This window comes from Eurytemora carolleeae, unplaced genomic scaffold (assembly GCF_000591075.1).
Source record: "Eurytemora carolleeae unplaced genomic scaffold, Eaff_2.0 scaffold241, whole genome shotgun sequence".
NCBI lineage: Eukaryota > Metazoa > Arthropoda > Copepoda > Calanoida > Temoridae > Eurytemora > Eurytemora carolleeae.
The window spans coordinates 38,195-49,865 of NW_019396172.1; the positions used below are offsets into that span (position 1 = coordinate 38,195).

Consider the following 11,671-nt stretch of genomic DNA (forward strand, 5'->3'; position numbering starts at 1 on the left):
TTTCTTAGAACAATTATGAAAATAAGAATTTCCATTCTGAAAATTTTAAATAAACGAACGAATCACAAGTTAACTTTTTTTCAAAGTCTTGTTATCTAAGTACTAAGCTTAAGTTTGGAAAATTAATTCATTTCAGAAGTACAAATTAAGTAAATATTGAACGTAAGCTCAGTGTTTTAAATCTTACTTAGCGTTTTAAATAGTGTTTTCAGCATGAAAACTAAGAAACTGAGTTTTTAACGTCCTAGTTCTTGGCTGATTATCAGCTAAAAAAAAGTAGGCTGATGTATGTACACTGTACATACATACAATTATTGTTCAGCACTGTACAGTACACGGTACATGTATCAATGAGAGAAATCTTGCTCCTCGTACATAATCTGGTCATAAACATGAGCGTTCACGTGCCGCCCACCGAAAAACCGTCCATGCAATGAATCTCGAGCACCCTGGGGAAACAAATATTTATAATTAAAAAATAATAATAATAATTTGATAAAATAACACCGGTTAGATGACATGGCCGACAAGACTATGGTGTTGAAATAAAAATGGAAAAAATAAAAATTTTCTGGCTTTGCAGTCTACATGCAAATACTGCATCTTTAACTCCAGGCACCTTCCTTGTCAGTCATCCCTTGAATATATTTGGTAGAAAAATAATTCTTCCCCCCCCCCCCCCCTTGAGTAAGAAATGTTTGAGTAGAAGTGGGAAAAATTATTTAAATGAAGTAAATAAGACTTTGTGTAAAAGGTATCAAGAATGAAGATAACGTGACAGATAAATACCGATTTTTATTTTTCCCTTTTTTAGAGAAGGGGGTTGGGCCGTGGGGGGGGGGGGGGTAATTATTCTAGACATATCCCCCTTTAAAGAGAACAAGATGATACCTTAGCCCCTGATGGTTCAGTAAATTCAACAAATATTTTAACAATAATCTCGGCGTCTTCTTCCTCACCCTGTCTTTCCTAAACAGAATTGTTTTAGAAATTAGAATTAAAAGAATCTTAAAAAGAATCCAATGTTTATTTTGCGCTTTATTCATTAGCTTTAGTAATAAGTTTTACGTGCAAGATTCTTTGAATCTCTTCAATAATAAAGGCGTCCAAAAATTAAAAATTGCAAAAAGATAACATCAAAATGTTATCAAAATCACATATGACCAAGAAATTTAGATTGAAGTAGTCTCTGACTTTGAAAAAAAGGTCAGTTTTCTTAAGTTTAAAATTACAATTAAAGTTTAGACCTAAATTAAGGTCATTGTCCAAAACGTTTAATGATACTAAGTTTAAAAGCTAAAAAAAAAAACTACCATTTCCTTAATTAAAAGCAACCTTGTTAAAATAGTAAAAACAATCCGCGAAATTCTCAAAAAAACGAAGGATTTTTAAAACCAGCGTGCGCAGGAACTATATATATATATATATATATATATTATATATATATATATTTTCTCTAGTTTACCTGGTAGATAATAACGTTCTCCACCTCCCCGTACTTGCTGCACTCGTCCTCTATCTCCTCCTGCAGCCTCTCATCCACGTCCTCTGGTCCTACCATGTTACGCAGACACACCACACGACTCTCACGTAGACCTCCGTGGGCCCCCATCAACTTCTATTTGAGAGAACAAGTTATTTAAAAAAAACTTTATAAAAATCATGGGATAAAAAAAATAGAGAAATGACATGATAATGTCAGGTAACTGACATGAAACTGGAATGAAAATGACGGTGAAAAAATAAATAAAGTAAATTGGTGTGAGTGAGTTGAATGAATCGAAACATATAAAAGAATCCAATATACATCTCGACAATTTGAGTAACTGAATAGTGAACAACCATCTAACCTGCATAACTAAATGTCTAGCTGACTGTCCCTTTATCTGCATATTCTCCTGCTGGTAGAGCGTGGTGGACTCGTTATCATCCATCAGCTTCTTCTGCAGCTCAACCTGCTGAGCATTGGCAATTGCCGCCTAAAAAAATAAAAATTGACCAAAAAATATCTTAATTTTTTCCCACAAATAAAGAAAAAACATTTTTACACAAAAATTAAAACTAATATTTAGACAAGACGTGAAATACCTGGGTTGCATCATTCCGATCAAACAGAGGGTTATGCCCCTGCTGGGGCTGAGGGGGCATCTGAACCCCCGGGGGCAAGGGGGGCATACTACTCGGGGGCACAGGGATAGCCCCACTAGCACTCTGAGGTGGCTGGGGTGGTGGTGAATTTTTTTCTTTATGTTCTGATTTAACTTTATGTCTGCTATCCCTGTCTTTTTCACGGCTTCGACGATCCCTGCTGCGATCACGACCTCTTCGACGATCTCTGTCTCGGTCCCGACGATCTCGCTCCTTTTCCCGCTCTCGTTCTTTCTTTCTCTGTTCCTCTTGTGAGATATCGTGAGCATCGATTCCAAGATTCTCCGCTACCGCGTCCAGCGCCTGGATTTTAGCTGTCACGGCAGCAGCAGCAACTAAATACAGTTTTCAATCAAGTAATCAAAAAATTAATTAGCTCATTAATCAACCAATAATGCAAACAATTGATCAATAATTTTCTATTATCTTCATTCTTCATTGTCATTCGCAAATAAAAAGACGGAAAAGCCTTAAAAATAATAATTTCATAGTAAATTTTTAGACAAAGCTATTCAAAATTGTACCTTAGAATGTGTTAAATAATTAAATAAGATCAAGTTCGGGTTTATGATTTCTTTTAAATTTGTCAAGGGCCATAAAAGCCATAAATAATAAAAGGAGAATGATTTACCTGCTGACGCAGTGGGAATAATTGACGCCTTTGCGTCCATGCTCACAGTATTCTTTAGGTCAGGGGGCGTGATAGCCCTCCCTACACGTAGAGCAAGTCCACCCAAATCAAAATTATTCATGGAGTTGATCGCATCCTAAAAAAAAAATTGAACCAGCGAGTTTTATAGATTAAACATTTTCCGGATTTCTGGGGAAATTCGATCTTAAATCTATTCAAAATAAAGCATATGAAACAAAAAAAAAAACTAGAGACCCCCCATTACATTGCTAAAAAAAATCACTGGGAAATTTGTAAACAATCTTAAATGCAAATGTAAATGATTTAAGTCAAGATGTATATCATAAATCTGAATAATTAATATATTGAAGAAGAAACCTACCAGACAGGATTGAAGGGTCTCGTACTCAATGAAACCGTACCCCTTGTGCCTCCCCTCAACAACAGTAGGAACCAGTTCACAGGATTTAATGGTTCCAAATGCTTCAAATACACTTCGAATATCCTCAGTTGCAAGATCCTACAGAAACAAAACAAATGAAAGAATTCATAAGATTAAAAATTCTTTAAAAAATAAATTTCATAAAACTTGATGACAATTTGGATCTATTTTCGTCTTCTGTCTTGAATTTAATCTTTTGAGTTGACTAAGAAATAAATAAGCTTGCTATTGCAGGCAACTTAATCATTAAAGTGTTAGTTTAAAGAATATATCTATGTAAAATTATGTACTTTAATGATAAATATATGTTTACCTATCTATCTATCTATCTATCTAACTAACTTAAAATGTAAAATACAGCCTGTCGTCTCTAAGGTAACTGTTTTTTTTTGTGGGTAAACCTGTTATTTACCCATCACCAACCTGCTCTAGGCCAACCTGTTATCATAAAAATTGAACGTGGACATTGACATCCGTCCGTTTAATTTGCAAAGATTTTTTTCCAACTCCCGTATACACAATACATATAGTTATACCTTATGTATTCCTCCGACATATATTCTGTTGTAGTTCAAGGATTCTCGTTCTATCTCCTCAATAATAGATTGAGCCTGAGGCATGTTGCTAGGACGACCAACCTAGTTAAAATACAAATATAATCTTAAGCTGTTGAAAGCACCTATTTCTAACCATAATAAAATATTTGCTTTATAATTATTTTTATGTCATTAATGCCTTGAAATTTAAGTAAAGTATATTTAAGATGCTTTGTTATTTGAAATGATGCATCATCGTCAATTAATTAAGTAATAAATCTTTTTCTTATTTTTTTTTTTGCAAATATGCTTCGTTTTCAAAAAAGTAATCGGTTTAAATATGTTTTGGAGAGTGCAGCGAAAAGCAGATTAGTAAAGTGTATTGATTAAAAAAAACATTTTTTAAACTCTTTTAATTCCCATAATCTGTTCAAACACATAAAAGAAAAAATATTTAATTCATGTTAGTAAAACTTAAGAAAAAAAATACAGAAACAAACGAATAAGAAGAAGATAATATCAAAATTTTGGTAAAATAAGAAATTTTTCTTTCACAATTTGATTTTTATATTCTGTCTATGACCAAGCTTTTACCAACCTTAATATTCCTGCCGGAGACCAATGTCCCGTTGAGCTGCTCTAGGGCCAACTGTGCTGCTTCAGGGGTGTCGAAGTCCACGAAGGCAAACCCCTTTAAAAATGAACAAATTATAAATGAAAAAATGTTGAAAAGAATGATTTAATAAAGATATTTGTTTAGAAATCATTTATTTAGTGTTTTTAAGGATCGACTGTTTATATATTTTCAACTGACCTTCCATATTTGGCTGAACATTGATAATGTCTAATTGTAATTTTACACGTACCTAGCGGATTTGTGCATGAGAGACAAAGAATAAAATTGTTAGAATTTAATATTAATCAGAAAGAAAGGCGACATCTTTGTCATTTTTGCTTAAATAAAGGGTGGTACCATTAAGAATCGGACATGCCACCTATTATCAGAGGACATTTGAAATAACGCTTACAGTACATTTAAATATTTGATGCGGATTCTGGATTCTGATCCGAACCCAGGGCCTCTCATTCAAAACAACCAACAATGGTTGAAGAGGCCCATCTATCTATCTAATCCGTTTTATTAACTGCTTTTTCAAGTTTCCAAAATCTTAAAGTTGAAACTTTATTGTCCTATGAGAAATCAGAAGATACATTTTCAACAAGTTTGAGCACAAAAACTTGGCATACTTCAACAATCTAACATGTATTCAAATAAAGTTTTAAAGATATTAATAGTTGAACTAACTAATGATTGAAAAAATTAACCTTGTGTTTCTGCGTAATAGGATCCCAGCTCATACTGATCGCTTTGATGGGTCCGAAGGGACCGAAAGCGACCTTGAGAGTCTCCTCTCGAACCTCGAAGTTGATACTTCCGACATAGATTCGACACATCAACACAATTGCCTAGGGTAACGCGAACATAGTAAGATAATTTTATAATAAAAACAATTGAAAAAAATTAAGTTTTAAAATATATTATCAAGTAATACTAAATAAAGTAAGATAATTAAAAAAATATATTTGCATGTATAATATTTATTTTAAGAAAGATTTTTTTCATTTAAATTAAGATTCTAAAAGGATAGCAAAACTCAAAATTTTCTGTTCAAATAACATTGTTGGAAAAAAACTTTAACCTTTAAACTTGCAAAATTTCATACTAAAGTGGTATTTTTTTAATGAGGTTAAGATCTTTTATAAATCTATAGATATTTTGGCGATGACAAAGCAGAAAATTAATCCTGTAATCAGGATTAAATCCATTTCTCGACGAACCTGTTGTCTCTGAAGAGATTTAGCTTGTTGCTGCTGGTGAGCCAGGGTTTGTCTCATCAATACAATTTTGATACTGCAGAAACAAAGCATTAATTAAACTTATTGGGAAGATCCAATAATTTTTCTTTCTTTTTTGTAATTTTAATTCTTGTGATATACCATTTTTTTTCTGGATAAAAAGCTATGGACCAAAAAACTGGCTATTTAAGGTGTTGACTCAATAATACAATTTTTTGAATTATTTATTCTCATACTGTTAGGTATATTATTTAATTTCTCTAAAAGTAATTGATTTTTCAAGCTTTACATTGTAAAGTTAAAAGTATGAAAAAATGCTTTCCTTTGTTCCATGGCATATTTCTTCGCTTTCTGAAACATGAATTTTGATTAAGTTTGCTTAGAATTTCATCATCATAAAACATATATGATTTGGTCATTTTAATGTTTAAATTCGCTGTGGTCTGTCCTTGTGAGTTTGAAAGACGTCCAGGGTCCGTCCTAGAGAACGATTATTGGACCCCCCCCCTCCCCCTCCTATCAATTTTGTACATGACCATTTATTTTTCAGCAAATTTATTATTATTTATTTTTTTGTTATTTAGGGCTAGGTTAAGTTAAGACACTTTCTGGGCCGAGCGCTGCGGCTATAACAGACTAGGTGACCGAGCGCTGCGGCCACATGGTCGAATATATCCATGTTCTACATAAAAGATTAGTATATATTCAGGGTTAGGTTAGGGTAAGACACTTTCTGGGCCGAGCGCTGCGGCTAGGACACGCTAGGAGGCCGAGCGCTGTGGCTGGGTCAGGCTAGGGGGCCGAGCGCCGTGGCTTGGACAGGCTAGGGAGTCGGGCGCTGCGGCCAAATGATCAATTATATTCATGTCTTACATTAAAGATCCATGTACAGGGGGGGGGAGGGGGCGGGGGTCCAAAATCATTCTCTAGGAAATTACGGACGCCCAATCACATATCAACTTTGCACATGAAATAGATTTTTTACATGAAATAAAAATATCTGAGCCTGCTGTCGGGCCCTAGCCCGAAAATTCTCTTTCCATGACCTATTTGCAGTGACGAAAAATTAATACAAATAACTTGTACTTAAAAAGGCTTGATATCAAGGTCGTGTCAGGCGTGGGTCGGATTCTGTGGTAAAACATGCTGTTATTCAAAATTAATTTGTAATCATGCATTCTACCTGGATAAGAGCTTGATCGGAAGAACAGAGTTTAGGAAGAGAAACTGTTCTACCTTCCTTCTTCCCTCCAGGTCCCAGAACCACCCCACCATCCTCCACCAGGCCTGTTACAGGACCAGGCAGGAAACCTAGGTCTCCATTTTCAACCATTTTACTCTGAAATAAATAAGACACAGAACTATCATCTTTGTATTTCTTGAACTAAAAGTTGTTTGATCAAACCGTCTTTATGAATTTTTGATTTTATCTTGAAACTTCGGATTCAAACAGTACACATGTTACCATGCATAAATAAAGCCGAAACAATCGAGCTGCGACTGCCAGTGCCATATTTATGGTGCGCAGACTTCTGCAATATTGCCCCACTTTATTTTAATTTTAATTAGGAACAGACAGCACGCCATTAAAATAAAAAAACATATTTTTAAAGATAAAATGACGTTTTTATAGTTTTGAAAATATTTCTCTAAAAAGGAAATTTATATAATACATAAATAAATTAAAAAATAGCATGTGTCGAATCACTGCATTAAATTTTATAAAAATAATGTCTGCAGGTATATTCTTTGTTTTCTATTTTCCAAAATATGGAAAAATTGTCGAAGACGAGGGAGAGAAATGTCAAAAAGAAAAAAATGAAACAGACGTGCACCCTGCTGTAATTGCATTTCATAAACAGAAATCTTTATAAGAAACAGAAACAGTTCAAAATACTTTTATTAAGAAATGTTTATCGATTTATCTCAAGGAAAAAAACATATGCTAATGTATATTTATATCCTAAAAGTTTTAAATTATAAATGTGATAAATTTTTTAGATATGACAGATGGAATAGGAGAAGGAGAAGACTGGGAAACTCTGCTGGATTCAGGTAGGAATAGTACACTTTGATTTTAATGTTTTACATAGAGCATCATTTATTTATATAGGAATCGTAAATATTTGGTAAATGACACATTTTTAATGTTTTATAATTTTAAAGTAAAATAAATTCAGTAAAGTAAGCAAGAAGCGAAAAACGTACATAAAAGAATAAACGAATAAAAGAATAAGGCGATACACCAATAAGTAATCAATGTTATCTCCTTTTGAAATGTTAACTTTTTTAATGTAAGTGTTGAACATGAGCATTTATTGACCACGATAGAACGGAAAAATGCTTACAATAAAAGACCTTTTTGTATACTTTCTGAAGCGAAAGCATTAGACTTTAATATAAAGGTCGATTTACAACATGTAGGAAAAGCAGAAACTATGACGGGGATCAGAAAAATTTACCAAAAAATACAAAAGATTGTAAAAAAATAGAGAGAATAATTATAAACGATGATTTGTCCCAATAGTTTGGATTTATTTATACTTATACATATAATATAATATTGTTTTATTTTTTGTTCAATAAAGTTGATAAGAAGAAGAAGTTTGGATTTATTACGTTATAAGATGAGGATTTTTTGTAAATACGCTCTTATAACACCTATTTGTCGGTAAGACGTAATTAAGACTTGTGGTCCGTCCTAAACGATTTTTGGTTTTGGATGGCACTATAACCACATAGGCCTGTACAGTTTAAACTTTGAAATAAAGAGTAGTCATAGATACATGGGTCACGATGGATAGTTTATATTCTTCTTGAACTGATTGATTTTTTATCTGATTATTTTATCAGGAAAATTAGACGAATCTCTCTCTAAGCTGAAGATTCTGGAAAGGAAGGATAATATGAAACCTAGGATTCCTTCCTCTCAGCTCAATAACTCAGGAACCATCACAGATCCAACCTATTCCGGTCCTGTCAGGTACTTATTCCAACCTATTCTGTTCCTGTCAGGTATTTAATATTCCGGTCGTATTAAATTCAACTCATTCCGGTCCTGTCAGGAACTAAATCCAACCTATTCCGGTCCTGTTAGGTACTCAGTCCAACCAATTCCGGTCCTTTAAAAACAAGTTCCGGTCTTAGAGAGCCCTTTTTAAACCTGTTCTGTTCATAAAATACACTTTTAACCATATTCAGGTCATTGAAGTTACTTTTAACCATATTCCGGTCATAGAAGGTACTTTTAACCCTGATCCTGTCACAGAAGGTACGACTAACCTTATTCCGGTCATAGATGGTACTTCTTACCCCATTCCGGTCATAGCAGGTACTTCTAACCCTATTCCGGTCATTAAAAGTACTTTAAACCTTATTCCGGTCATAGGGTCTAACTCTATTTCGGTCATAGAAGTTACCCCCACCTTTTTTTCGGTCATCAAAGGTACAGTAAATCCTGTTTTGGTCACTGAAGGATCTTTTGATTGATTGACTGAATAATTGTTTGATTGCTTGATTAATTAATTGAATGCTTGCCCAGGATCTTGACTAACGGTTACAGACCGGAGTATAGAAGTTCAGAACCTAAACTTAAAATACTGAAACGTCCTGAGCCAGAATCTAGCAAACCAGTAGAAACACCGGTAATATATTCATTCATTCAGAAGTTTTTATTTATTCATTTTTTTCTTCAACCTTTTCTTCCTCCTTCATCTGTTCGTTTGATGATTTAATTTGATTTGACTGAGCCTCTCATTCAATTTTTAATTTACCCTTCATTTATAAGTTCTTTAACTATCATTTTACTTTTTGTTTCATTTATTAACAATTCATTCTTTCATCAATTCATTCATCCTGACTTTCATCATTGCATTCATAAATATTTTCATTCATTCTTTACCTCATCCTCTCATTTATTCTGTTAAGTCATCCGTGCCTTAACCTTTTATTCTATCCCTTAATTAATTCATCCTTTCAGCCACCCATCAATCTATTCATTCTATAACTCATTTCTTCCCTCATTAATTCATTCATTTGTTCCCGCATCCATGCATCATTATTTCTATTATTTATAATTTATTCATTCATCATATTATCTTTTATTTCATTTATGATACAGTGGTCGGCGTTTATATCAATACAACGAAGACTACTTTTCTATTTCTGTTTTAATTTCTTAAAAACTTATTTCAAATTACAATACTAGAAAACAAAGAGAAGCTGTTAATTAGCAGCTTCTCTTTGTTTTCATGTTAATGTGTACCCATCCTACTTTAAGGCTTGGTAAAATCCAAAATTTAAATCGAAAGTAGTAATCAGTGTATTGATAGATACCACGACTACTGTAGTTCACATTTTAATTATTTATTTGTTTTAATTTACCTGTTCTTTCTTTTTGCAGACTCAAAAGAACGTACAGAAGAGTTTGGAGCAGAGAGAAGCAGAGTATGCAGAGGCCCGTCTTAGAATCCTTGGCAACCCGCCGCCCCCGCCGACTAATAATAATAAAGTTAAACAAAACAACAAAAAGGCGGGGGAGGGTAAAAAGAACCCCAACGGCAATGCTGCTGTGCCCAAGGGACCTGATGGATCAAAAGGATTTCAAAATCGGCGATAACGGGGTGACACCGGCCCCGTTTACTCCAGGAGAGGCCGATGATAGACAATAAAGTGCTGAATATATATTTATGGTTTCAAATAATACGAAGGTCTTCTAAAGCAGTGGAATAGATCATCTTGCAAGACTTTTTAAACATTTAATATCAGTCATTCACTCATTCATTCATTCATTCATTCATTCATCATTTGTTCATGATAGAATAATATTGTAAATATCAGCTGTGCTAAGAAACCTAGACAATAATTCTACAAGAAATATCTATTATAAACCTTCTTCTCCATTCCTGTTAGATATTCAGTCCTGCCAGTGCTTCTTAGAGCCTACTGTTAATAATTTAAACCCATCGCCCCTTCAACTTACTCTTTAACTCGTCCCTTTCGTCTTCCAGCTGTTCTAAGGGGATACTATACACACCTCTCCTGTAAAACAATTCTCTTAAAAATTCATGAAAACAAAAATTTATCTCCATAAGAATTTTGCCTTTCACCTGAAAACGCTGAAGTATTACGTATTAAATTTACGAGGATAGTCAGGACGTTCCTTTCAGATAGAGAATGTAAGAAAACAGGAGAAAAGGAGAACAGGAGAACAGGAGAACAGGAGAACAGGAGACCAGGAGACCAGGAGACCAGGAGAACCGGAGAACAGGAGACCAGGAGAACAGGAGAACAGGAGACCGGAGACTAGGAGACTAGGAGACCAGGAGATCAAGAGATCAGTAAAACAGGAGAGACGTTAGTGGGCACCTTGATTTTGGAAGTTTTAAAACAAGGTGAACATTTTTCAGTATTTTCAAAGCTCAAATTTGTTCGGTATCCGTATATTTTTTCATTGGTGAATGAATGCAAGTTTAAAGCTTTACAAATTTTTCAAAAAAGATGATAAGGTTCAATCTGGCCTCGATGCCATGCAAAAGAAGTACACATGGAATATCTTCTTTCTCGTTTGAAAAATTGCCAACTTAAAGGGAGTGTCGGTGTAAGATGAAGGGACCAGCTGTCTGAAGTACCTGATTCACGAAAGTATCCATGTCTAATCAATAACGATGAAGTTAGCGTCGATTTTCTAGGTTCAAAAATGTTCAATTATGATAATGTCTGCCATTTTTCTTCAGAAGAAATATGTAGAAACCTCGCAGTAAGTATATGCAGTTTTCAAAATTCTAATTATGGGCATTTATTTCATACTTGATCAGACAAAGGTTTTTAGGATACCGTTGTACATCGGACATGACACTTTAATTGTCGAACTAGTTGAAATTACTTATACAGTCCCTTAAAGTGTTTTTTTTTTATAGATGCTGGCTTGGATTTGTAGTTGGAACACCCCTGGGATCTTGTCTATCCTGGGAGGATTCCTGATCCACCTGACCTTGGGGACCCTCTACTGCTTTGGGAACCTCAACACCTACCTAACCTCCTACCTCAGGGTTCATG

The 11,671-nt window shown here is 34.2% G+C and overlaps 2 protein-coding genes across 2 annotated transcripts; one reads left to right on the plus strand and one right to left on the minus strand.

Annotated features, from left to right (window-relative positions):
• Positions 1-37: 37 nt before the first annotated feature.
• Positions 38-7,087, minus strand: LOC111697128 (poly(U)-binding-splicing factor half pint). Its single transcript, XM_023467023.1, has 13 exons — positions 6,798-7,087; positions 5,937-5,965; positions 5,597-5,669; positions 5,084-5,224; positions 4,356-4,448; positions 3,758-3,859; positions 3,162-3,299; positions 2,780-2,915; positions 2,089-2,483; positions 1,851-1,979; positions 1,466-1,618; positions 892-969; positions 38-449 (listed from the first exon to the last, which is right to left on the minus strand). The coding sequence occupies exons 1-13, from the start codon at positions 6,945-6,947 to the stop codon at positions 348-350; spliced, it is 1,719 nt and encodes a 572-aa protein (XP_023322791.1). The 5' UTR covers positions 6,948-7,087; the 3' UTR covers positions 38-347.
• A 528-nt stretch (positions 7,088-7,615) lies between these two features.
• Positions 7,616-10,783, plus strand: LOC111697133 (SUZ domain-containing protein 1). The gene is made up of 4 exons (XM_023467028.1): positions 7,616-7,669; positions 8,468-8,597; positions 9,156-9,258; positions 10,017-10,783. The coding sequence occupies exons 1-4, from the start codon at positions 7,618-7,620 to the stop codon at positions 10,230-10,232; spliced, it is 501 nt and encodes a 166-aa protein (XP_023322796.1). The 5' UTR covers positions 7,616-7,617; the 3' UTR covers positions 10,233-10,783.
• The last annotated feature ends 888 nt before the right edge of the window (positions 10,784-11,671 follow it).